The sequence below is a fragment of the Syngnathus acus genome, chromosome 1 (assembly GCF_901709675.1).
Source record: "Syngnathus acus chromosome 1, fSynAcu1.2, whole genome shotgun sequence".
NCBI classification, from domain to species: Eukaryota; Metazoa; Chordata; class Actinopteri; order Syngnathiformes; family Syngnathidae; genus Syngnathus; species Syngnathus acus.
The window spans coordinates 13,726,682-13,752,731 of record NC_051087.1 but is presented as its reverse complement, the minus strand read 5'-3'; the positions used below and the strand labels follow the sequence as shown (position 1 = coordinate 13,752,731).

The 26,050-nt window shown below is 40.7% G+C and overlaps 1 protein-coding gene across 2 annotated transcripts; it reads left to right on the top strand.

Annotated features, from left to right (window-relative positions):
• The first annotated feature begins 118 nt into the window (after positions 1 to 118).
• LOC119123926 (ras and Rab interactor 2-like) lies at positions 119 to 19,392 on the top strand. 2 transcript variants are annotated; one of them, XM_037253337.1, is made up of 13 exons: positions 119 to 426; positions 4,636 to 4,818; positions 7,411 to 7,505; positions 7,637 to 7,847; positions 7,928 to 8,042; positions 9,627 to 9,699; positions 10,627 to 10,718; positions 12,263 to 13,645; positions 14,854 to 14,936; positions 15,401 to 15,626; positions 15,762 to 15,893; positions 16,505 to 16,668; positions 18,841 to 19,392. In XM_037253337.1, the coding sequence occupies exons 2-13, from the start codon at positions 4,750 to 4,752 to the stop codon at positions 19,132 to 19,134; spliced, it is 2,937 nt and encodes a 978-aa protein (XP_037109232.1). In that variant the 5' UTR covers positions 119 to 426; positions 4,636 to 4,749; the 3' UTR covers positions 19,135 to 19,392. The 2 variants fall into 2 exon arrangements, with proteins under 2 accessions (XP_037109232.1, XP_037109241.1); XM_037253346.1 differs by having other exon boundaries at positions 16,505 to 16,695; positions 18,841 to 18,978.
• The last annotated feature ends 6,658 nt before the right edge of the window (positions 19,393 to 26,050 follow it).

The following is a 26,050-nucleotide window of genomic DNA, read 5'->3' as shown; positions in this document are numbered from 1 at the left end:
GTGTAAATCAAACCGGTGATTAAAATATCTTGGGTTGTTTGTACCGATTTTACACCACTAGAGGGTAGAATAGTACAAAACGTGGTTCGGGGCTGAAAATGTATTCGATGATGAAAAGTGAAAGGTGATGCGCGACAAAAACATCAAATTTTCTTTGTGTGCGAGTAACGCGTGAAACGTCAGGGCCGTGATCATTGAGAGACAACTTATTGTTTGCTTTTATCGACAGACAAAAATGAGGACGTCTGCAGGATTGTATTCAGGAATGTGAGAGCGAACGCGTGCGTAAACAACTCTGGTGAAGTTTGCAGACGTCTGGCGTCTGCTCCGTGAGAAGAGGAGCCACGAAAACATTCTGCACTGGTGGACGGATGAATGTGGGGGGAAATGGATGTTTGAGGACCCTTTGAAGAGGCCTTTGGAAAGGTGAGCATAACATTTTTATCACACATCAGAAGACCCGTGGTATCGGTCACATAACAGTCGGATGAAGCTCAAAAAAAAGTTTATTTTCCGATGGTGGTGTCAAACCGAGACATTGCATGCACTAGATTTTGGCATATTGACAATTTTGCCATTTAATACGGATGCAACGTCGAAATGTCATTTTGCATAGATTGACCGCGTTATGAATGTTCATTTATTTTCATCACACAATGGTGTCTTTTGAGAAGGAATGCATCACTGCTCTCGTCGTTCTTCGTTCCACGTTCTTCGTTCCACAACGTTCTTCGTGCCACGATCTTGTTATTTTGCAGAAATTATAATAAATGAATGTTAATTTATTTTCATCACACAATGATGAACGGTTTTAGCGTCTTTGAGAAGAAATGCATGGGGCCATGACTGCTCCCGTAATTCCGCTCCACTCCATGATCTTGTTAAAAAAGTATTTAAGACCTGTCTGAACATGCCTTAACCTGCGAATGCCCCCTGTCTTTGTAAATCAGTAAGTTGCTTATTCATTTAAGCCTCGATCGAAGGAATTGATCAAGGTTTTTTTTTTTTTGTATTAAACTACCTACTTACTACAAAATGACAATAAGGTATATACAGCTCTAGCTCCCATTTCGTATGAAAGAAGAACTGAACCCCACAATTTTCTTGACACTAATAGGTTGTATGTGCCCCCACTTGCCTAAACACGGCATTCTGATTAATATTGTGGAATAGGAATCAAGCAGGTAAATTCACTGTTTTTAATCCATTTTAGGGGGCGGCCACTTGATGTCAGATGAAAATGTCATCATAGTTGCCAGATCTCAGGTCACAAGCAATCACAGCTCTGCTTCAGAAAACTCGTGACTGGTGCCCTGAGATGGATAAAAACAGATGGATTTTGCCTGTTTAATCGTGAAGATCGCACCGTTCACGTGGAAGCAAATTCAGGTGTGTGTGTGTGTGCGTGTGTGTGTGTGTGTGTGTGTGTGTTTGCGCACATACGTGCCTAGGTGGATGGTTGGGGGGTTTTCTGTGACGATTTGGATAATCGATGCAGTAAGCAAGTCCCTAAAGGTGTCAATGAAGACATAAATGGCTGCAAATTTATTTTGAAGGAACCAGAAACATTTTATCCCAGTAGTGTTGACATTATTGTCCTACTTGTTGAAAGAAAAAAAAAACTGTTAAATCCCTCTGCATTCCCCCAAAAAGAAAAAGAGAAAATTCCAGTCTAACTAAAACAACATGGGCCAGTCGGCTCAGCTGAAGTCAGGCAGAACCACTGACCCAGATTCTGCTCTGTGGTCTCAGACAGTGACGCTGCTGTGAGGATTACTTTACAGAGTGTGCAGATGTGCTTTGCCAAACTTTATGTATGTTACTTTAAAGGCTGTTTTTTTGTTTCTCTCATGTTAGTGTACTAACACAACAAATACTACAAAAAACATATATTCTTATTTGTTTTGAAATAAAGTTTGTCTTTATGCCACTACTCTGAATGAAAATTATTCAGCGTGGACTTAAAATTAACAAACATTAGGTCCTGCTGGCTGTGTTTTATAGCAAAGCACAATAAAGTTTGTGTAAAAGGGGAGTGCAGTGTCTCATTTCGCTTTATGCATTCAAGCAAGAATTAACGAGACTTTGCTTTTAAACTACTACACTCTACTGTGGCTATAAGAAGTCTACACACCCTTGTTCAAACTCCATCTTTTTGTGTTACAAGAGAATGAAACCAAACTAAATCAATACCTTTTCCACCCTTAATATGACCTATCAATATGTCTGTGTTTCAATACATGTAGCTGTGTTCACCAATTGATCACATCATTATGCAAATGTAACAAGTCCCATGCCAAATTGAAGAACAGTCTGTTGAATTCAAAATCCCATTAAGAATTTGGTAGATTGTGTTGAATAGATTGTGGATTAAATATGTCATGAAGCCATTTCCTTCAAGTGGACCATACTACTCAACCAGTTGGATGCTGTTTATTCAGGTTAAGCTAATTTGCTGTCTAAAAAGGTCAACATAATGTCAGATGAGCCAGCTGTTACAAACACACTCAGAAAATGCATACTATTAGGACATCACCTAAATGTGTGGTTTCTCATATCTAGTGCAACACCTCAAATATCTGCTTGTTTTTATTGGAACACAGAAAGTGAGACAGTAGGACAGTAAGACAAAAAAGGCTCCACAGGACATTCCTTTGTGGGATTGAATGTTCCCCACTTCCTAGTTGTTGTTTTTATAGCTCAAAACCAAAGGTTTCCAAAGATGAGAATGAGCAAAACAACTGAAAAAACAGTCAGTCCTCAGATTTGAGAAGCTGCAGCTTGGTCACAAAATCATTCTTGTTTTGTGATTGCGCCAAGTTGTATGAAAAAACGTGTTGCCGCATAGTCGAGTCTCATGGTCACTTTTGCTGTTTGTCTTGTTAATTATTATAACATTGACATTGTCACAGCGCTAAATTCTTGTTTCATGTTGGTGAACTAAGACTCACACATTCCTTCCTTCCCTTCAGCCTGGAATGGTTGGGGTGTGTTTTTCCTGTGTGAGTCACATGCATATCTGGTTCACAGGAGATGTATCTGCCAGGAAGAGAATAACTGACCTAATGATTTCAGCCTGGATAGCGAGAAAGAGGTGGGGCGAGTCAAAGAGGTGAAGGTTTGGCAAAACAGATGGAGGTGGGGGAAGGTAGAAAAGAGGTCAAGGAGGGTAAAACATGCACGGATGAAGAAATAAATGTACCGTTTTTATTATTTTGACAATTTTACGGCATCCTTTAGGCCAGGGCTGTCAAACTCATTTTTTTCATTGTAGTCATAGCTTCTTTCGGATGGCCATTATGACTGTCAACCCAAATAAACCTCATATTATATACAGTAAAAGCTACAAAACAAAATGGCAAATAACTCGTTTTCAAATCAGACGAGCAAAAACTGGTCAAATATTTAAAAAAAAAGATATTATTAAAAGTGAAGACAATTTGCAATTCTAGTAATGACACACGGATTTGATGCACAATTGGTCTTTGCGGGCCACATAAAATGATGTGGCGGGCCGTATCTGGCCCCCGGGCCTTGAGTTTGACACCTGTGCTTGAGGCATTTTCTCAAGACTTAAATCCATGTTGCGCAAAATGTATAAATCGAAGCTGGTGTATGGGAATTATGTAGGTAGAGTCTACCACCTGGTGGACTGTATGACTTCTTTGTAGTTGTCTCCCAAGGGGATATTTGGAGCAGCACACATCACATTTGGAGTGAATTGCATATTTCTACTGCTTCAATGACTATAACCAGATTTTAGATAAAAAATAACTTCAGATTTCATCCAAATTTCAATAATTCATATTCTATGGTTCTGGGTTTGAATATCGGCCTGACCTTTATGTTTGTATGTTATTCAAATGGATTCTGTCCTCATCATACATTTTCCTCCCACAGTTCAAAAACATCCATGCTAAATTAATTGCAGACGCTTTAATGCCCTATGGTATGAAAAAGAGTTTTGATATGAGCCCTGTTACTGACTGGTGACCATTATTCTAATCGAGAGTGTTCCCTGGAAAGATTTCAGTTATCTAGTGAATGTGTCCAAGAAAATTTAATTCAAATTTGATTCTTCCCGTTTGGTAAAATGATCATATTGTTAACCTTATCTGTATTTCAAGTATTTCGAGTCATGAGCAATGTGATAAAAGTGTTAGTTGGAAATGTCTTGTCTAAGCTTGTATTCTGAACACATTAAGGTAGGAAGACTGGCTCAAGAAGCAGCTCTGCAGGAAGTGGTGCTTGCTAAAATGGAAAGTCAATTATCGTATAAATGTGAGGTAATAAAAACAGACTGAAATTTTGAAGAAATATGGGTGAGAAAATAAGTCACCATGACAGTGAACATAACAAAACTTGAAACTGAAGTGACTTCAGAGTGGTAGAAAGGGTGGAGGCGCTAAAGTGAAAGAATGAGCAGAATAATTACAGGGAGTTTAGGAAAAAGGCACACTCAGACTTACTATTCATAACTGGATAGAGTGGAAACCTCTTCCCTTTGTATCACCGCTGAAAAATGTGGACTGATGCGTTTGTGTGCGTGTGTGTTTGTGCGTGTGTGTGTGCGTGTGTGTGTGTGTGTGTGTGTGTGTGTGTGTGTGTGTGTGTGTGTGTGTGTTTGACCCACAGAGCTCTGGCCCACTCTGTGACGCAGATGTAAACAAGAGCTCTGGCCCACTCTGTGATGCAGATGTAAACACACAGCCATAAAGCAGACTTTGTCCACATTAAAAGGAAGACAAAATGGACTCTCACATTTCAAGTAACAATCCACAAGATGCCCCCATGATTCGAAGCGGCAGCTTCTTTAAGGTAAGGACACAGTGGTTGAGAAGGATTTTATTGAGGTGGTTTTCCAAGATCATTTATAACGTTGGAACATGCTACATTCGGAATCAACACAGAAGACTGACCCTACATTTAGTCTCATGAAACTCTGTCGAAATGTGTTTCCTGAATGAATTTTGTGCTGAACTCAATTTTCTGTGTGGGATCACTTTATGACAAAACCCAGTTAGCTACATCTTTGCTGACTTTGTGGATTAATCATGCCGTTTATTCCAAGGTGACACTTTATTAAAAAGTATGGGTTGAGAGGTGGTAATAGCGATTATTAACCATCACTGCATCGACAACTTCTCTCAGCAGTCAAATGTGTTTGTATCCAACAATACTCACCTCTGTTTACCATTTGGCTTTGAACAATTTGTTTTAGACATTTCACCCAGATGCCAAGTAATGGGCAGAAAAATGTTATGGGGGGGGTTAATCTTTAACAATAGGCCAAAATTCAGGACAGCACTCAGAATATTTTCTGGAATAAGCTGCTAAAAAAATATTTACTTGTTAATTTACGATCTAATTTCACTCTTGATGGGTTGGCAGGCATTTGTAGTTTAAAGCTAATCGTTCTAAAAGTTACATTTCCATTATTTGGAACGTAACAATGATCATTTAGTCATGGAACGATCATACTTTGTCCCATACCTTACAAACCCGTTTTATGATCTGGCCTTCCTTAATTTGATCACCAATTTTATGGCTATGAGCAAGCAACACTGCCACATGCCACGGGTGTATTCCAAGAAAAACATTTCTTGATAGATGCCGCTAAAACAACATAGAGCCTAATTCATTATTTTGTTTGTAAGAATTTTCTCTAATTAGTTTGAAGAAAGGTTTGCAAGGGTGTAAATGGGAATTAATATTATAGACATAATTGAGAAGCTTTGAGATATGCTGAAGTCCACTTGATGATGCAGTTCTCTGAAAATACAAAAGGTGAAAAGCACGAAATGCTATGATTTTTTACGGCCTACTATTTTCTGATTGTTAGTGCAAGTTAGTGGTAAGACTATGATACGTTCCTATTTCCATACAACACTCGTGTTCCGACACCACAGTAAAAATGGTTGTGAACCGAGCAACCACCTCTTGTGCATTGAGTGCTTACTATGCCCTTTAACAGATAATAACAGAATTCCCTTTTTACTTGAGTAAGTGCACATCATATTGTGTTTGCATTGCATCACGTTCACTGCACTCCACAGAGACCTATTTGTCTTATTTTAGTTTTGGACATTAGTGACAAACCTTCGGTGAGGGTTGTGAGGCCTGAACAGGAAGGAGTCTACAAGGTCCAGTGAGGGAGGGTGGGGGAGCCTTTGCTGAGTGACATGGTGCCCACATGGTGGAGAAAGCTATTAGAGAACACAGCACTCTGTTGGTCAACCTGAAAACTTGCGCTAAATAGACAGCAATGAATAATTTATTCATACAGCATTTTAAAGTCCATCCATCCATCCATTTTCTGAACCGCTTAGTCCCCACGGGGGTCGCGGGAGTGCTGGAGCCTATCCCAGCCGTCATCGGGCAGTAGGCGGGGGACACCCTGAACCGGTTGCCAGCCAATCGCAGGGCACACAGAGACAAACAACCATTTGCACTCGCACTCACACCTAGGGACAATTTGGAGTCTTCAATCGGCCTACCAAGCATGTTTTTGGGATGTGGGAGGAAACCGGAGTGCCCGGAGAAAACCCACGCGGGCCCGGGGAGAACATGCAAACTCCACACAGGGAGGGCCGGAGGTGGAATTGAACCCGCACCCTCCTAACTGTGAGGCGGACGTGCTACCCAGTGCGCCACCGAGCCGCCATCATTTTAAAGTCATAGATGTAAATCTAAATAAAACAATGAAAACATGAGACGCTTTCTGTATGTCATTTGATATTTATGCTGTGCTTATTAGTGCTGTAAACTACACACTTTTGAAATATATTTATGATAGCGCTTCGTACTGAGCAACAATATGTTCAAACCATATAATGATTATATGCTTATATTATAATCACACTGCATTACTTCCTATCATTGCCAAAGAGGCTGGTAGACCCCCAAAAATGGTCACCAGAGACATGCTGGATAGTGAAGAATTTAATTTTCAAGGGTATGCAAACCTGTTGAAACTGGGAAACAAAAAAACAACTGACGCAAGTCTGATGCAAACTGAACAAGCCAAGACAAGCTAACTGGAAAATATACAAACCACGTGGAACTGATCTGCACTAATATTCCACAAAACAAGAACAAGAATGAACGCTGAACGCGATATAGTGTCAAACACAAAGCCTATATTGGGGGGGGTTTCGATAATCATGCGAGCGTTCCCAAAACCGAGCGCAAAACAAGACATGTTCTCACATTTTGAACATAAGTGCATACAATGCTTTGTGTGTAGTTTCCTGCCTGTCGGAAATTAGACACACGCAGGAAGGCTGAGCAACCTTTTCCCTTGTTCTAAGCCTGATCTTCATCTTCAGCTATTCTCTAGGATTGGTTGACTGCTATTGACACTCGTCCTCAAACTTATCTACCAGAGCCTCTCATTCTTTATTCTTGCAGCTGATTGATGCATTTGCGCTGGAGATTGGGGAGTTAAAGAAGGAGATGGTTCACACATCTCCCACAGTGGACCAGGAGCCTGCGGACACACAAGGGTATCAATCTTACGATTTTGCTAAAATACTTATTGCTTTCAACTTGGACTGGACTTGGACAGTGTGTCACTTTTTTTTTACAGTACCAGGTGGATCAAAACTCCCTTTTTTTTCTCTCGCGTCTTTGTCAGGCTAGAGAGCGAGGTGAGTGGCGAGGTTAATGGCATTTACCTGGAACCCCCTCAACGCGGCAGTGTGAGGTGCGAGAGGGATTATGGATATGACTCATTACGGAGGAGGATGAGCGTCTTGGACAGACTGACTCAAACACACACCGCATGGCTGCTGCTGTCAGTCAGTGAAGAGGAAGCCAAACACATCCTCCTTAAACAGCCGCCAGGGGTGAGAACCATGATCTGGAATATTAACCAGCTATATTTTTTACCTAAGAATCTATAATCTTTGGTTGGTTTGGGATGCAGGTTTTCTTGGTAAGGAAGTCAGTCACTCTCCAGAGGAAGGTCCTCTCGGTGCGTCTGAAAGAGGATGGGGCAGGAAGCGCCATCAGCCACTTTCCTGTCAGAGAAAGCCACTATAGTAAGTTTCATGCTCTTTTTGCTTCAGTAACATACTGTGGTGCCTTTGAGGCACGAGTTTAAATAACTCCTTGACCTGTAACTCAAAAACATTTGTATCACAAATTATCTTTCCTGATGGGAATGAATAAAAAAAAACATCAACCCCCTCCCAAAAATCCCAAATTTTGGAATGTGTTTTTAATGACAAAAAATAGCACTCTATAATATTTTTACTTTCTCCTTTAATTGTGCTGCAATTCTGGTGTGCGCGTCTTGGCCCCCTGTGGGCAGTCTAAGACATGAACATTCTTGGCTTCACAGTTCAGCATTAATATTTGTTGTTCTTTGCAGAGGACAAATAAATGCATGTTAGTATGTATTCTTCTATGGTCTGTTTACATGTGTTAAATTTTAAATATTCATTGTAGTGGCTCTCAGCCATTGTCCCTACGGGACCAACAACTTGTTGCAAGGCCGAAAATAGAAATCAAGATCCATAAAGTGTTTTTTTTTTTTTTTTATTTGGGGGGGGGGGGGGGTAAAAAATAATCTTGTCATGTACAGTATATTATATTTTAAAGCCCTGTTTCAAATGAATCCGACTATGCACACTGCTTATCTCAAGTTTGCGCTTGCAAATCAAAACAAAAAATTGTCCATTGGTCTTTTCTTGAAAAAAGTTGGGTCGCTTGTACCTCAAGGGACCACTGTATATGACATCAAATGCTGCCCATTATTGACGTGAACACACAATGACCTTTAGATTTGCGGAGTATTTGCTTTGAAGGGTAAATTACGTCACTGGCATTTACAAGGGATAATTTTAATAGCGTTTCGCCTTGACTATAGTGGTGCCTACAGTTGTCCTATACTGCCTCCAAGTGGCCAAGGCAGGAAGAGCAGCACTTATCTTTTTTATTACTCGTCTCAGTGTTTTGTTGAATCAGAATTTGCAATATGGACCTGAAAGCTGCAAGAATGAAGAAGCTAGGAATCTAGTCAGTCCTGGTAGTGGCTCAATTCCTAACTGATTTGACCTTTGGGATTCATTTTTTTCTGTTTTTCAGAATTTATCTCATCAGTGAGACTATACACAAAAGCCTTTGTTTTTCTTCTGGAAAATATGTACTGTTTAGAAGGTCCTATACATATGCTATGTCAGATATTCCTAAGCATTGTTGCTTGCAATGTCATTGAAGTAAAGGAAGTATCTCCGTGCCAATGGATGATCTCATAGCAGCTGTCACGTTACTTGATATGACTGCACATGTTCAACAAGGGGAAGTGACGGTGTGCATGTGTGGGTCATCTGCTCACCATTGCATTTCCCAATCTGGACACATTAAAATAGAAAGATATTTACTGAACACTTAACATCCTTATTTTTTCTGTACGGCTTAACCTATTGAGGGTTGCACAAAGCCAAGATCACTTAAAGCAAAAGGCAGACAAGACCCTCAGCTGTCTGCCTGTCAATCACAGCCTACATAACAGAGAACCATTTATACTCACGCTGACATCATTACATACGAAATGGGACTTTCTTTTAATTTTATAGTTGTATTGAAAACAATTTATATTTCCATGTTTGATTGCTTTATAGCGTTTTCTCTCGATGGATCTGGAATCAGCTTTGCAGATCTTTTTCGTCTCGTGGCTTTCTACTGTATAAGCAGGTACTTAACAATTTCTCTCCTTTTTTGATACTATGCTACTGAGGGATGATGAAATTACCATTTGAACTGTTTATTACATTACATGCAGATTGCAACCACTTAGATCATATGAACGATTGTAACAGAAGAACCATGGAATCGCAAAGGCAATTGCAACATGTCATTTTGCATTCATATTATATACTGTATGCCATATACCTTGATTAAAATGGTAATTCAAAAGTCATGTAACAGGATAATCAGTATCATAATGGGAATGGCACCGCTGCTGCTCACTGCTCCCCTCTCCCCCAGGGGATGGATCAAAATCACACGGGGATGGGTTAAATGCAGAGGACAAATTTCACCACACCAAGATGTGTGTGTGACGATCATTGGGACTTTACTTTAAATAAGGAGCATTGAGGAAAATGTTGAACAAACTGTAGTCATAAATATAAATTAGATTTTGGTACAGTATGTTGGTAATATCTCAATAATTCACAAAAATAACACTATTTTTCATTTTTTTTGGACGTGATAATGGGTTTTGCTCAGAGGAGCTCCCATTTGAGTAAGTAAATCCAGAATATTGTGCAGGTCAAACAAGAGAATTTGAGCATTTGAATTTTGATGGCAATTAATCACCATTTCGGACGTTAGGTGACAACAGAACATGACAAACTATACCGTGGAAACAATACGCATTACAATGCTTGCCTCTTTCTCGTGACGTAGATAGGTTCAAATGGATAAAAAACAGGTAGCAAGGTCCAAAGGTAGGTGGGCCAGTTTGTTGTGAATCTCATCCCATAAAAGCTCTTAATTAACTACAGATTCTTTTAGTGGCATCGATGTCAGTGCTGACATCATAGAAGTGCCAACGTTCAGCTCACTCAACTGTCCCTTTAATGTTTTTTCTTAATTTTATATATCTGATTACTTTAGGGATGTCTTGCCCATCCCTCTCAAACTCCCAGAAGCCATTGCATCTGCCAAGACACAAAAAGATCTGGAAGAGGTGGCTCAACTTGGACCAGGTAGTCTAATCCATTGTTTTGTAAAGGTGGCAGCTCTAAATAAATGAAAATATGATCCCAATATGTTGAGATGAGTTGATGAATGAATGAAACTACTCAGCTGTAAATAGTGAGGATGTGACACGCTTGGTTTTGGTCAAGATGTTGAAAATGTTGAGGTAATGGTGACGTAGGGCTTGAGAAAATTTCATTGTGTGAAGTTGTGCTGATATCCCCCTGAACTGGCTCAGCGTCTCCACTGCATGCAATGCCGTTATTGTACGTTGTTTGCTTGCATTCCACGATATGGAGGTGGTTAGTGGCTTGAAATCAATGCCTCTTCTATCGCTTAAAACGAAGCAATTTTTACATGAATATATTGTGAAAAGGGTCTTTATGTAATTGCACAATTATTGTAGACAAGGCAGTTTTTGTTTGTGAGCAGCATTTTCATTGCATCTCGTCTCATCTTCCTCACATGATGAAGTCTCATTGAGGACAATATTTTATCCCAACAACATTAGTACAATCTCGCGTTAATACTCAACTTTATTTAAAAAGAACAATCTCCATACAAAGCGCTGTCCATGGAGTCAAAATCAGACATACAAAAACATAGACATTTAAAACAAAATATGAATCAAATTAAAACCATAAACAGTCAAACACTTATACAGTCTTCATAACATCAAGAATGAGATCAAGTTGAAATGTCAACTACTACATCATGGAAACAAAATGTGACAATTTGGGGTGTACATGTTATTCATATAATGACAAATGACTATCCAATTCTATTCCTTTAATACATGTAGCTTTAGATTTAGTTGCTTGCATGAACACATGTGCTTCAATCTGGAGACATGGGCAGACATATGACAGCAGCTGTCCAGTAATGTAACAGCTAGCGTTTCCTTTTTTAGCCCGCCGGTGGGGCTAATATTTTAACTGGTGCACGTGAACTTCTGCTCGTCCTTTTCACTTTGGTCAAAATGTCACTTTTGAAGGGCTGATTCTAAGTTACTGTAGAATCTCTTTCTTCAGAGACCAATAAAGAAAGGCAGGAGCAAAGAAGGCCGTTACAAATTAGTGAAATAGAAAATGACATACTGACACTTTTTAAGCGCTATATATTAATATATAAGGTTGATGGTAGCATTAACAATGAATAATCCAGGAACTACATGACATTGTACTCTAGCTCAGTTTAAACATGAGACAGTACAAAGCTGACAGTGGAATGGAGCAACTGGAAATGTGTCCGCGATGTTGTTTGTTGAGTGCCCGCCCACTCTGTGAATAACATTGGCGACTCCCTCTTTGTGGCTTTGACACACCAACGAGTTCGAGGAAAGAGACACAGGACTGAGTCAGTGAGTTTCGGCCAGCGGCAAGAAGAAGGAAATACCCATTTAACACTTCAACTTCAAAACTTGAAAGACAACCTTTGAACTGGTGGTGCAAGACACAAGAGAATGAGGTTGTGAAGATCAGTGTGCAGAATGAATGTTTCGCTCTGTATGCCAGTCAGAATTTGCCTGAGTGTTAAACTGTCTCTCTTACAGGCTTTTGGGACTCTGCCCTGTGCAGCCAGCGTCCGACCTCCCACCTTCCCAGTCGACCCTCTAGCCGAACTCTCAGCCCCCAACGGACAAGCAGGACCACTGAGGAAGAAGGGTCGGAGCGTCATCATACTGGGCCCCACTGTGACAGCGCACCACCGACATTACGTCACCGGGCTTCTTCCCCTCGAAGTGAAAAAAGGCATTCCAGTGCTACTCTCTGCTTTGTCAACCCACTGTTTTTCCAAACTCGGCAGCACCATCACTGTGAGGTCAATCTATCTTTGCACGACACTATAAATGTGTCAATGAAATCCACAAGCGGCGGCAGCCAAGAGAGCGAGCGGCACCAAGAAGAGATAAAAGTGGATCGCAAATCGCACCCCCCTCCACGACCACCCCCACCTCGCTTGATGCTTCGCAGGCGACCGGCCCCACCTCCACCTGGACCTCCAGCACTTACTACCAGACCCAAAAGCATGCCAGTGGCCATTCCTGTGGCCCCAAAGCAGCAGCGGGCCCCCACCAGGCGCCCCGCTCCGCCTCCACCGACAATGGGTGCTAAACACAGCAGCCCACTCAAAGGTTCAGGGAGATCACCAATCCATGTGCCTTCAAACCCACCACCTCCAAGACCCAACAAGCCACTTATGCCCCAACACTGCCACATTGCCCTTGATGATGAGACCATTGCCCAAGCTATATCTCGAGTCAAGCCACCTGCTTGCGTTCCGGATGATATTCCGATCGAGAACAGCAGTGTGAGTCCGTCGATCCAAAACGAGAGAGGACTTCAACGACTCAGTGACATGAGCATGTCGACTTCTTCTACTGAGTCATTGGAATATTCACAATCTCCCGGGTTCTCCCTGGGCATGGGTTCCACCCAGTCATGCCACCTTAACCATCAAGACACAGTAGAGGACACAAGTGAGGACGATGATGAAGATGATGACGATGATGGTGAAGAGGAAGTAGAGGAGGACTATGGGGTGGGCCTCGAGGCTGACTTGGAAATGCGTCTCCGTCAGTCCTTCAAAGCGAGGAGGCGCAGGGTGGGTGTGAGTCTAAGCGGGGGATCATTTATTCTTCCCCAGGCCTTGAAGGGACGCTTACGCAAGGTCAGCGGTATGCTCACCTCCTTGATGACGCCAGAAAGACGGGCAGTGAAAAAGATTGCTGAGCTGTCCAGGAATAAAAGTTCATATTTTGGCTCCCTGGTCCAGGACTACATTAGCTTTGTTCAGGAGAATCGGGGTTGCCACACTTCAGGGGAGGATTTTCTGCAGACACTCAGGCAGTTCATGACGCAGATGAAAGCTTACTTGTGCCAAAGTTCGGAGCTGGACCCTCCAATCGAGTCGCTCATTCCTGAAGATGTGATTGGTAAGGCATTTATTCCATCTATTAGACGTCTTTGAAAGCATTATAATGTCAAAAGAAGCTTTTTAAAGTTGATATGATTGTGCGTCATGTTTTGTCGACGCAAGCGTGTGAGAATTACGTCACTCAGTATCGCTTCTCTATAATGTGAGATGATCCAGTGGCAGCTCAGCAGTAGTGGCCACGTAGTTGAGTCAGTTGTATCACATTGAAAGGGATCAAAAAAATCTATTCAGCGCTATTCCTGGAGGCCCGCTATCCTGCCTGTTTTAGATGTGTCTTGCGGCCCTCCAGGACCGAGTTTGGACACCCATGGTGTTTACTTTTGGCTTAAACAAAAAATAACTAAATGAACTCATGACTAGTTTGAATATGCTTTAGAGCTAGTGTTGAGTTACAATAAGGGCAGCGGGATTTGTCTTGATGACTTCTATTCTTAGCCTCCAAATGTTGGTAATTTTTTTCTCTGCCCATTGCTGACATCTGAGGGTCATTTAAAAGGCAGGCACTAGTGGATTTAATCTAAGTTCTTAGTAAATATTCTTTGGACAATATGTTGTAAACATGTGAGCAACATGATGTGACCAAAGCAATGCATGAATGTGTGAATGACTTTTCACTTCACTCTTGTTCATTGTGGACAATAACAGCAAAGCTTTGTTCGGAAGAAAAGTGATTCATTCTGTTTGTGCAAACTGACATTTAACCCTCTGATGTCATAAAACAGCCCCTACAGACTGTTGATGACTCAAGCCTGGTTTTATATTGAACACTTTTTGAACAGACGATTTCATTACTCAGCAACAATAAAATGTTGCTGATGTCAGGTCGAACCAATGGTTACCTCTGTTATTAATATTGGGCTCAATTATTTCACTGCTTATCAAATATTCAGAGCTACTCTGTTTTACTGTGTCCACACAGACTCAAAGAATAGTGTCAACATCCTTCAGGCAACATTAGGGCCACACCAACAAAAGTACATATAGAACATGCGCACACAATAATAACTTTTTTGTGGTAGCTTTTTCCTTTTTTGGGGGGGAGAGTTAGAAAAATGCTCTCTGTCGTGTTATACCTTTTTCTCTCCAACACGATGGCTCAGCGGTCATAATCAATTGCTTAACTGCTCAACCAAATCAATTAGTATACTGTTAAATGACTGTGCTTTTAAAACCTAAAAATGTTATGTGATGCTTCATATTCAACAGAACAGGTGTTGGAAAAGGCCATGCACAAGTGTGTGCTGAAGCCTCTGAAGACTTTCATCGACGTGGCCTTACATGACTTTCAGGTGAGAGATCATCTTACATTTGTTTTCACAGTGTCACATTATGTATGACGACAAGGACAAAAGGAAAGTCAACCAGTTTACATACTGTAAAATCAAATCAGATAACCTTTATTTGTCTCACAGCGGGGACATTTCCAGGTCATGTAGGTACAGTGAAAATGCAAATTAGATTTGCGGCAGTGTTTATTGATGTTATTTTCTCAAAACATAAATGATGTCTTTTAATGCAAGATCTTTCATTAATATGTTTTATTTTGTATGCAGAGTATTGTGATGTTGGATCTGAATGATGACATTGAATTACATTTAGCTATTAACATATCAAGCGGTAACTTTTAGTCAACCTGATGACACAGGTGACAAATGTTAAAGCATTGACACTCACTGAGTAGTCATTGTAATGGTTCTAAACGTAACTCTGGAGCAAGAAGAACCAGGTTCAACTTAGGTTTTGTTTTTAATAGGTGAACAGTGGAGATTGGCAGCAGATGAAAGACAATTTAGACTTGGCTAAGTCCAAGAGGCCTCAGGAGCTGGGAGTGGACGGTGCGGTACCACCTGACGCTATGGCCATTGAGAAGATTCGACACAAGTTCCTCAGCATGAGGAAGATGTACTCACCTGAGAAAAAGGTGTCACTGCTGTTACGTGTATGCAAGCTCATCTACACCATCATGCAGGACAACTCAGGTATGGAGTAAGAATTTGATTTGAAAATGATTTTGAGCTTGCAAACAAAGACTATGCGTTGATGTAGCTGTATTCCCTCAAAGTCTGCTGCCCCTCCCTTGACCCTTTTTCACCCACACGTCTGCTTCCTTCCAGGGAGGATGTACGGCGCTGATGACTTCCTGCCCATGTTGACGTATGTGGTTGCACAATGTGACTTGCCTCAGCTGGACATGGACATCCAGTACATGATGGAGCTGCTGGATCCATCTCTTCTTCAAGGAGAAGGTACTGCTTTATATTAATACAGGTTAATTAACACAGTTTACAGGCTTATATTTTAAGGTGTGTGATAGGAAACGTCTCCCGGCTTTTCCTACATGTAAAAAAAAAACATGCATGGTAGAAACGTCCACAGTTTTTCCTACATCAAAAAAAGATGCAGGGTAGATTAGATTACATTCTTGAATATAATATATATTTAATAAGTCATAATGAAAAAATTTTTTTTAAGGTCTTCATACCTGAAAAGAAATCCGCTTATCTTTACCGAGCAGCTGAACTTGAGAGCTCAAAAAGGAGGAAATTCCAATCTGTGAGACTTGAATGGGTTGGACGAGGTTCAGAGGAAAAATAGGGCTAATGCTTCCAGTATGTCTGCCAAACCTGTCTGGCTTTCTTCAGTAAATTAGCTGGAAAATAGCATAGTTGTGGTATGATTATCCCTTGTTAACCGCAGTAAATTTCAGTATTCAACAGACAAATGCTACCCGGCTAGAATACAGCATTTTATGTTTTCCTGATTTTAATTACAGTGGGTTATTTATAATATTGTAGTACAATAATCAGGAAATGTCAAACAAAACCATACCATCAATTTATTACCTCTTCTATCCTAGGAGGTTACTACCTGACAAGTGCCTATGGGGCTATGGCCCTCATCAAGAATTTTCAAGAGGAGCAAGCAGCACGGGTGCTGAGCTCTGAGGCCAGAAACACTTTACATCAGTGGCACCGCCGTCGCACTGCTCAGCGTTCAGCACCCACCGTGGATGACTTTCAGGTAGCACACCTGACCTGAACCCAGGCTGTGAGTTGTGGCAATTTCAAATAGATCCTAACCTCTGTTTTTAAATGGTGTGATTGGGCTAAACAACAACTACAACGCTTTATGGACAAACGTATTGGAACACCTAGCCATTTTATATGCAAGACTGAAAGTGGAAGAAATACGAATTCTCTATGTCTACAAAATTGTGCACTCAATTAGGAAGACTTTCAAGAGGTCTAGATTTTAGCGATATACAGTAATCCCTTGTTTTTCGCTGGCGTTATGTTCCGAAAAGAACCTGTGATAGGCGAAATCTGTGAAGTAGAAACCTTTATTTTATTTTTACCATTATTACTCAAGTCAAGTTTATTCATATGTATAGCCCTAAATCACAAGTCTCAAAGGGCTTCACATCTGCAAAAATTGACAGTTTTTCTCAGCATCCCCTGATCTTAACTCCCAGGAGGGCAAGGAAAAACTCAAAAACCCCTATTGGGGAAAAATGAGAAACTTTGACAAGAGACCACAGACGGGAGGATCCCCCTTCCAGGATGACCAGGCTGCAATGGATGCAGAGAGGGCACATAGAACACATAATGTAAAACAATCCAAAGAAAAAGTGGATGTCCATATTCAAAGTCAAGATTGAAATCAAAGGACAAAACTTGTTTTCAGGCCCAAGCATTTGTTTAACAAATTAAACACTTTCTTCCAGATAACTACAGTAAAATAATAATTCTAATCATCAATACAAAGTACATATTATATAGTGCACCTCTGCGGCCTGACTCCACTCTAGTGACTTTTTCTTCTGAAGCCATAACACAATGCATGCGTGAAGCAGCGTGAAAGGTGAACTGTAATATAGCGAGGGATTACTGTATTCACATTTCTCATTACAATACTTTGGAAATCATGCATATTCTACAATGTTTCAAATTCACAAATTAATATAGAATTATTGACTCAATGAATGTAGCGGAAAAGTTATTCATCTTAAATTATAAGAATGTAAAAATACTGGAACGTTTCGCCTGACAGTGCTACTATTACATAGTTCCCTCATTTATTGCAGCGGATACGTTACCAAAAAACAGCCACAAGTAAAATCCACGAAGTAGAAGTTAATCTTTTCTTCTAGATTTTTTTTTTTAAATTTTAATGATATTTTGGCGCCAAGTCATTCATGAAGGAGTCAGGAAAGGCGAGGAAAAAAGAATCCAGCATTTGGAAAGCAAGCGTGAACGCAGGAAACAGAGACAGGAAGCTCAGGCCCAAGAGCGACCAACTCAATTCGTATGTCCGGCTTGTGGGAGAGACTGTCATGCTAGAATCGGACTGCTGAGCCACTCAAGACGCTGTACTTTACTCCAGTGATTCCATGCTCCATGGCGCTACCATTGTCTCTCGAGACAGACGGATGCCATAGATAGATTACGCCGTAACTTTATTGTAAGTGAAACCTGTAGACTCACGTGAGACTGGCCTCTTTACACACATTACCAAATTATAGTGCTCATTGTCAGATGTGTAGCTTATTCACCGCCATGATTACTGACCCCGTATTGTTAAGCCAGACAAGTAGCTAGCCAAACTTTGCTGGTAGCTAAGCTGGATGTGGCATTAATAGCATCGAGCTTGCTTGTGACATAAGCACGGTGCACATGTTAATGTGAGTGTGTTCAGTCCAGCCCAGCAAAACGTTTTGGGACAGTCTCTGCAGCTCAACTATCAGAAAATTTAATATTTTTTATCCTCAGTTGCACTATTCATTGTGTTTTAATGAAGTGCAAAATGCACATTTTGACTTGAAAACTGCAGTGTGAAACTGCTTATTTCAAGGCTCGTATTCAATTAAGAATTTGTGTGCTTTCTCCAAATTGTTCCCACATAGATGAAAGTCAAGAGTTGTCCAAATTTAAAAGTCAGGAGCAAAAGTTAGACTTAAGGCTTTATTTCTTGCTTTATAAAGGTGTTATCCAAAACTCATGTCCATTTAGTGAGGCCTATTTAGAATATTTGTATTTCTCACTAATCTTACAGCACGAGACTTCAGATCAGAATCTAGTCCCGTTTACATTATATGCAAGCGATTCAAATGTACGTGCCAGAATGTATGCGCTTTTCTGTCTGCTTGTTTGTATTTCCTGTCATAATACAATATTTTTGTTCTTCCCCCTCAAGAACTATCTACGTTTAGCCCTGCAAGATGTGGGTACGGGCTGCACAGCTAAAACCTTAATCGTCCAGTCATACACCACGACAGAAGAGGTCTGCTCACTTTGTGCTGACAAATTTAAGGTTTCCGAGCCTGACAACTACGCCCTCTTTCTGCTCACTGAGGACACCTGTCAACAACTGGCCCCTGACACACACCCTCAACAAATCAAAGCTGAGCTTCACAGCCGACCCCGAGCAAAGACCTTTAATTTTGTCTACAGACGGGTGCCGAATCTAAACCTTAATATACCAACTTAGTGCCTCCTTTATTAATGTTCAAGCTGAGCAGTGAGGGAACATTCCCCAAGTGGCAGCACTTGAATTGAAACAGTTACTGATGTTCAAGTAGTTTTCTAGTGCTTAAACAATCTTGACTGATGAAGAATTTTAATGGAAAAGTGGGAAGTTGGACTCTGGGAAAGTGTTATGTGAGTCGTAGTGCGCCCTTAAAAATGTATTATGGTAATACTAATTGTTTGCGGCATCGGCAGAGTCAAAGAGCAAATGATAGGTCATGCAAAGTGTTGATTTATTGATTTGGAAATTACAGTGGTACCTCTACTTATGAACTTAAATGATTCCGCGGTCCGGTTTGTAAATAGAAATATTTGTTAGTAGAAGCAACTTTTCCCATAGGAATTAATGTACAGTCTAGATCAGGGGTGCCCAAACTTTTTCAGCTCGCGAGCTACTTTTGAAATGACCAAGTCACAAAGATCTACCCACTAAAAAAAAAATAAAAAATTACATATATATATATATATATATATATATATATATATATATATATATATATATATATATATATATGTCATCGTGAAAAAAAAGTCCTACTCCCATTCCCTATGAAAGTGATACTTCTTACTATGGCCAGCTGCCCCACTCATTTTTATACCCTTTCTTAAGTTTAAGAGAAAAAACAGGGTTCTGACAATTGGAGGGAACTCGCGAGCTAGCGTGTTTGTGTTGTGTTGTTAGCGCCGTTGTTTGTACACGCGTCAAGTGCGAAAAAAATAAATAATTTAATATCACGCGATCGACCAATAGTGGCTTGGCGATCGACCGGTCGATCGCGATCGACGTATTGCGCACCCCTGGTCGAGATGATATCTTTGAGGGCTTCCTTCTGCTTAACCAGCTCAGTGGCCTAGTGGTAGAGTGTCCACCCTGAGACTGGAAGGTTGTGGGTTCAAACCCCGGCCGGGTCATACCAAAGACTATAAAAATGGGACCCATTGCCTCCCTGCTTGGCACTCAGCATTAAGGGTTGGAATTGGGGGGTTAGATCACCAAATGATTCCCGAGCGCGGCACCGCTGCTGCTCACTGCTCCCCTCTCCCCCAGGGGATGGATTAAAGTCACACGGGGATGGGTTAAATGCAGAGGACAAATTTCACCACACCCAGATGTGTGTGTGACGATCATTGGGACTTTAACTTTAACTTAACTTAACTTAATGATTGTCGAAATTGTTGACACGTTTTTATGGCCATATTGTTTCGCAAAGATCACACACGCTCATGTTTTCTTATATCTTGTTTTAATTGTAAGGACATCATAACCTTTTTAATAATGCGTGCCAGACTATACCAAAAATGAAACTTTTTTTGCCCTATTTTTCAATGTAAAACATACACAAAACCAAAACAACAGTTTTATTTTTGCTTTTTCAAACTTTTCTAACAAAAAATAAATGTCACTTTTTGACCTCCAAGCTTTGCTTAGGGAGGTTCTACTTTTCTACACTTGCTAAAAATACCCCCGAGAAGACACAGAAAAAGTCAGGCTACTAAATTATTGTGTGCTTCCACTTACTCCTTGCAATGTGCTCACGTACTCGTCATTGCTTTTTGGTGCGTCGGTTCACAAGTCAAAAATTGGCTCATAAGTAGATGCAAAAAAAATTGAAAGCTCCGGTACGTATCTCGAAACGTTCGTAAGTATAGGCGTTCACAAGTAGCGGTATCACTGTGGTTTTAGCATGTGGACGGAAGTTGTTTTTTGTTCTATTTTTTAAATATGTGGACATGCACACTGCCTGAAAAGCAGCAATGGCATATTATTAAACATTTTTTGTAATAAACGTTTCCATTAACTGCTGTATACCCATTCTGCCTTCAAAAGGACATTTAAGTTAGTGTATGCTACTACAAACATTTAGATCACCAAGTGATGAGCTGTCTTAAATGAACAACATCACATAGAACAAAGTATTGTAACTACTAAGGTTTCACTTGTGTTACTTAGCAATTGCTGGTCAATTGCGACTTGTATTACTATTATTATTGTTATGAACACATGTTTTGTATTCAAATTATTCTTTTATATCTCACTATCTTTAAGGTGACAAAGATTTGTGTTGTCAGTTATCAGTTCTGCAATGGACATGATGCAGAGTGATGATGAGTCGCCGATTGTTCTCAAAATGGATTCTAAAAGCATGAAAATTGAGTATTGAGCAAATGTAAATTCTACAAATATTTTAAATCTGATATTTTGAGGTTTATTCCACTGAGCACACTCATGATACAATATAGTGGCAGAAATTGGATGTGTAGGTTGAGGAAGTCACTCCCAATTTTTTTTTAAATTATGTTGTATGTGCTCCCACTAGTGTAACACGGCATTCTGATTAATAGTATGTTTGTGGAATATACAGTTGTCAGGTCTCAGTTCACAACAGATCATGGCTCAGCTTCAGAAAACTGGTCAGCCGTAATTGGTTGTTACGTGAGACCTAGCAACTGTGATTTGTTTCAGTCAACAGCAAGTGACAAAATGGCCGCCCTCTGAGATGGATTATAAACAGGTAGATTTTGCCTGTTTAATTCATATCCCTCGAAAAAACATTAATCAAAACACTGTTCCGACCAGTTGAGCTGCACAGAACATTTACTAAAGAAATTTGGGGGTTGACTTACTGTTTAAGGGTCTTTGTGTATATAAAATGTTGTCTTTCTGAGTATGTTTTGGTCCAAGTTTTACAATTAAGCAACTTTGTCATGTCTGTATGCAATCTACCATCTGTTCAGGGATGTCCAACCTTGGTCCTGGAGGACCACTGTCCTGCCTGTTTCCATGTCTGAATGTCTCTGGAAAATAAATGTAAGCCACTCAAAATTACCACGATGCACTTGGAAAAGTAGTGACCATCAACGTTAACTCAAAAGTTGAATATAGACCACAATGCATTCCGAGCAGGGAAATGTGGCGCAAGCACAAATCTATTGTGTAACAGTTACCGTATTTTCCGCCCTAAAAGGCGCACCGGGTTATAAGGCCTATTTTAAAACTTTGTCCATATATAAGGCGCACCGGATTATAAGGCGCATAAAATAGAAGCTATACTGCATCAAACTGAGGTTGACTAGGGTTGCGGTATGCATCCACTAGCCAATAACCAACGAGCCCTCTGTAAACAATCGCGTTTCTCAAACGATCTCCTATAAAATGATCAGAACTGACTAAAGTTCGATCTAACGCATTGGTACTACTTACCTATGTTTCCCTTCCATATCGATCCGTAGATTTACTCGAAACATTAACAGAGCAGCCTATTTTGACATGAAATAGCCTGGTACGTATAGCAGCTATCGCAATAGCATTAGCCATCCGCAAAGTCTCACGAGCCTCAGCTCGCAATCTCCCATGAGCCTCAGCAAAGTGTAAACAATCGCGTTTCTCAAACGATCTCCTATAAAATGATCGGAACTGACTAAAGTTCGATCTAACGCATTGGTACTACTTACCTATGTTTCCCTTCCATATCGATCCATAGATTTACTCGAAACATTAACAGAGCAGCCTATTTTGACATGAAATAGCCTGGTACGTATAGCAGCTATCGCAATAGCATTAGCCATCCGCAAAGTCTCACGAGCCTCAGCTCGCAATCTCCCATGAGCCTCAGCGAAGTGTAAACAATCGCGTTTCTCAAACGATCTCCTATAAAATGATCGGAACTGACTAAAGTTCGATCTAACGCATTGGTACTACTTACCTATGTTTCCCTTCCATATCGATCCGTAGATTTACTCGAAACATTAACAGAGCAGCCTATTTTGACATGAAATAGCCTGGTACGTATAGCAGCTATCGCAATAGCACTAGCCATCCGCAAAGTCTCACGAGCCTCAGCTCGCAATCTCCCATGAGCCTCAGCGAAGTGTAAACAATCGCGTTTCTCAAACGATCTCCTATAAAATGATCGGAACTGACTAAAGTTCGATCTAACGCATTGGTACTACTTACCTATGTTTCCCTTCCATATCGATCCGTAGATTTACTCGAAACATTAACAGAGCAGCCTATTTTGACATGAAATAGCCTGGTACGTATAGCAGCTATCGCAATAGCATTAGCCATCCGCAAAGTCTCACGAGCCTCAGCTCGCAATCTCCCATGAGCCTCAGCAAAGTGTAAACAATCGCGTTTCTCAAACGATCTCCTATAAAATGATCGGAACTGACTAAAGTTCGATCTAACGCATTGGTACTACTTACCTATGTTTCCCTTCCATATCGATCCGTAGATTTACTCGAAACATTAACAGAGCAGCCTATTTTGACATGAAATAGCCTCGCGGGTACAACAGCTATTCGGTGACGCCCCCTGACTACAGTTGCCGTAATGCTGGGAAGCGATGCGACCTTGTAATTTACTAGTCGTACTAAAACGTACTGAAACATTTTGGCAGAGCACTGTGTACAACCAGTATGGATCAACAAATTCATCAGTTGATCCATATATAAGGCGCACTGGCCTATAAGGCGCACTGTCGGCTTTTGAGAAAATTTTAGGTTTTTAGGTGCGCCTTTTAGGGCGGAAAATACGGTACTTTATATCACAGAAATAATTATTTGTTTTGATTCAATTGAAAATATGAAAGACAAAGGAAAGAAAATAAATACTTTTCATTCACAAATAGAGCTTAATGTGCTGGTTTGTCATATGCATACAGTGATCACCTGTTACACAACAAGGAGAAAAGTATGTACCGAATGGACACACGTCAACCGTGATCTCCCTTGCCCTTTTCAAGAGTAGTCGTGCCACCGCTAATCACTCTGCACATTCTAAACCACCAGACATCTGCCAGAATCACAGTATCAAATAATAACGCTCAAAACTAAAGCATGGCATGAGAAAGATTTAACATTAGAAAACAAAGCTTGTCAAAACAGGTCAATACCAATGATTCAGTTAGTCACGTACATAGTTCCTCTCACTGGTTGTGCTCCCTTCATTTTAGGTCATAATTTCCTGTTAGTGTTTAAGGTATTTTTTTTTAAGTGCTTGGCTTTAACTCTTCCAAAGTACACTGACCCTCCCATCCGAAGTTGTGACATACCGACCATGTGTAACAGAGACATTTGTGCTCAATCACTAAGAGGCGTGGCACATTGACTTGATCGTGGGGTTTTCATGAGACGGGCATTTTATTGAGATCTAAATATAAAAGAGGAAACGTCACGCTTTGATTGAGAAATTCACTTGTGTGGTGGTTCTAGAAGTTACTCATCATCTCCATGCAGTGCAGTGACGTGTGTGCGGCTGATCTAACATGCTCGTTTGAAACGGCATGTCTTTTGACATGAAGTAATTTATTCTGAACTTTGTGCACATGACAGAATGCATGTTAAATTGGGATTAATTGGAAATAATTGTTAAATTGGTCAACACCAACATTTTTTTTGGAATATGTTCCGTGTGTCCCAACTTGTCGAAACACAGCTGATACGATAAATATTTCTTATGAATTATATGAATTAAACAGACAAAATCTGTATGCTTTTTATCCATCTCAGGGGTTGGCCCTTTTACCACTGTCTATCGATTGAAAATGACATCACGGTTGCCAGGTCTCTGGTCACAACCAATCACGGCTCACCAGTTTTCTGAACGAGATCAGTTGTGACCTGAGACCTGGCAACTGTGATGTCATTTTCAGTTGAGAGCAAGTGGAAGAATCCATCCCTAAAATAGATGAAAACAGGTGAATTTTGCTGCTTAATTCCTATTCCAAAAACGCAGTATTAATCAGATTGCTGTAGTGGCGTGCATACAACATATAAAGAACATTTTGGGTTTGACTTCCCTTTTAAGAGCCGATGCAAAATGAGTGCAAGCTACCATGCTTCCGCACATCAGGATAAACGCAAGTAGGCAAACAATACACCATTGGGCAGCATATTTGATACAGGTTTGCCTGCCTGCCGTAGCTTGCAATATGTTTTACCCATACGGCGCTGGACTTTCAGTGTTGCCGCCCAGAGTGTGTACATTTGATGAGAATGCATATTGCGCTGGCATCCAGCTGTGCACCTTTTTTCTGGCTTAAGCACACAGAAGATTATGCACCTTTGTGGCTGACCATCCACTTTCTTTGTGCATTTTAATTAATTAATTATTACCTTCTTTGCTGAGTGAGAGTTGCCTGCTGGTCAGTGTATATTGAATGTCATTCAAATAAACCTTGTCTTTTTTTTTTATGGGTCCACCTGTTTCTGTCACCATTTGGGTATGTACAGGCTCCAAGTAATCATGGTTGAATATAAGACTTTAAAGGTGCCCGTTGATTGTTGTATGGGGTGGAACAGTGGAGCACTGGTTAGTACAACTGCCTCACAGTTGGGACGTGCAGGGTTTGATTCCAGTTCTAGCTATACCTGTGTAGGGACTCCAGTTCCCTCCCGCATTCCAAAAACATGCATTGTAGGCCGATTGACCACTTCAAATTTTCTGTTTTGAATGGTTGTTTGTCTATGTGTGCCCTGTGATTGGCTGGTGACAAATTCAGGGTGTACCCCGCCTACTGCTCGAAGTCAGCTTGGATAGGCTTCAGCACGCCCGTGACCCCCATGAGGATAAGCGGTTCGGAAGATGAATGAAAGAATGAATGAATGTATATGTTTTACAAAATACAATTGTTCAATCTTCAGTCTGCTATCTTCTACATAGTCATAAAGTCAACAAATCATACACCTACCACCCTGCAATCCTTGTCTTTCATTTTAGCTGGACCTTCTCAGTCAGATTTTGTGTAAATCCTGTCACTATATATATCTCTTGATGATGTAGTTACCGTGCCTTCCTGCTTTCATATTTGTCTTCCCGCTTCTACACCATCCACAATTCCACTGTAGCACCTCAATAGACGAGGGAGGTGTCAACA

Bases quoted from the DNA above. Each gene is read 5' to 3' on its own strand.
- LOC119123926 (XM_037253337.1), top strand. From the start codon at position 4,750: ATGGACTCTCACATTTCAAGTAACAATCCACAAGATGCCCCCATGATT. The intron at 4,819-7,410 runs GTAAGGACACAG...TTATTCTTGCAG, and splicing joins GAAGCGGCAGCTTCTTTAAG to CTGATTGATGCATTTGCGCT. The intron at 13,646-14,853 runs GTAAGGCATTTA...CATATTCAACAG, and splicing joins CATTCCTGAAGATGTGATTG to AACAGGTGTTGGAAAAGGCC.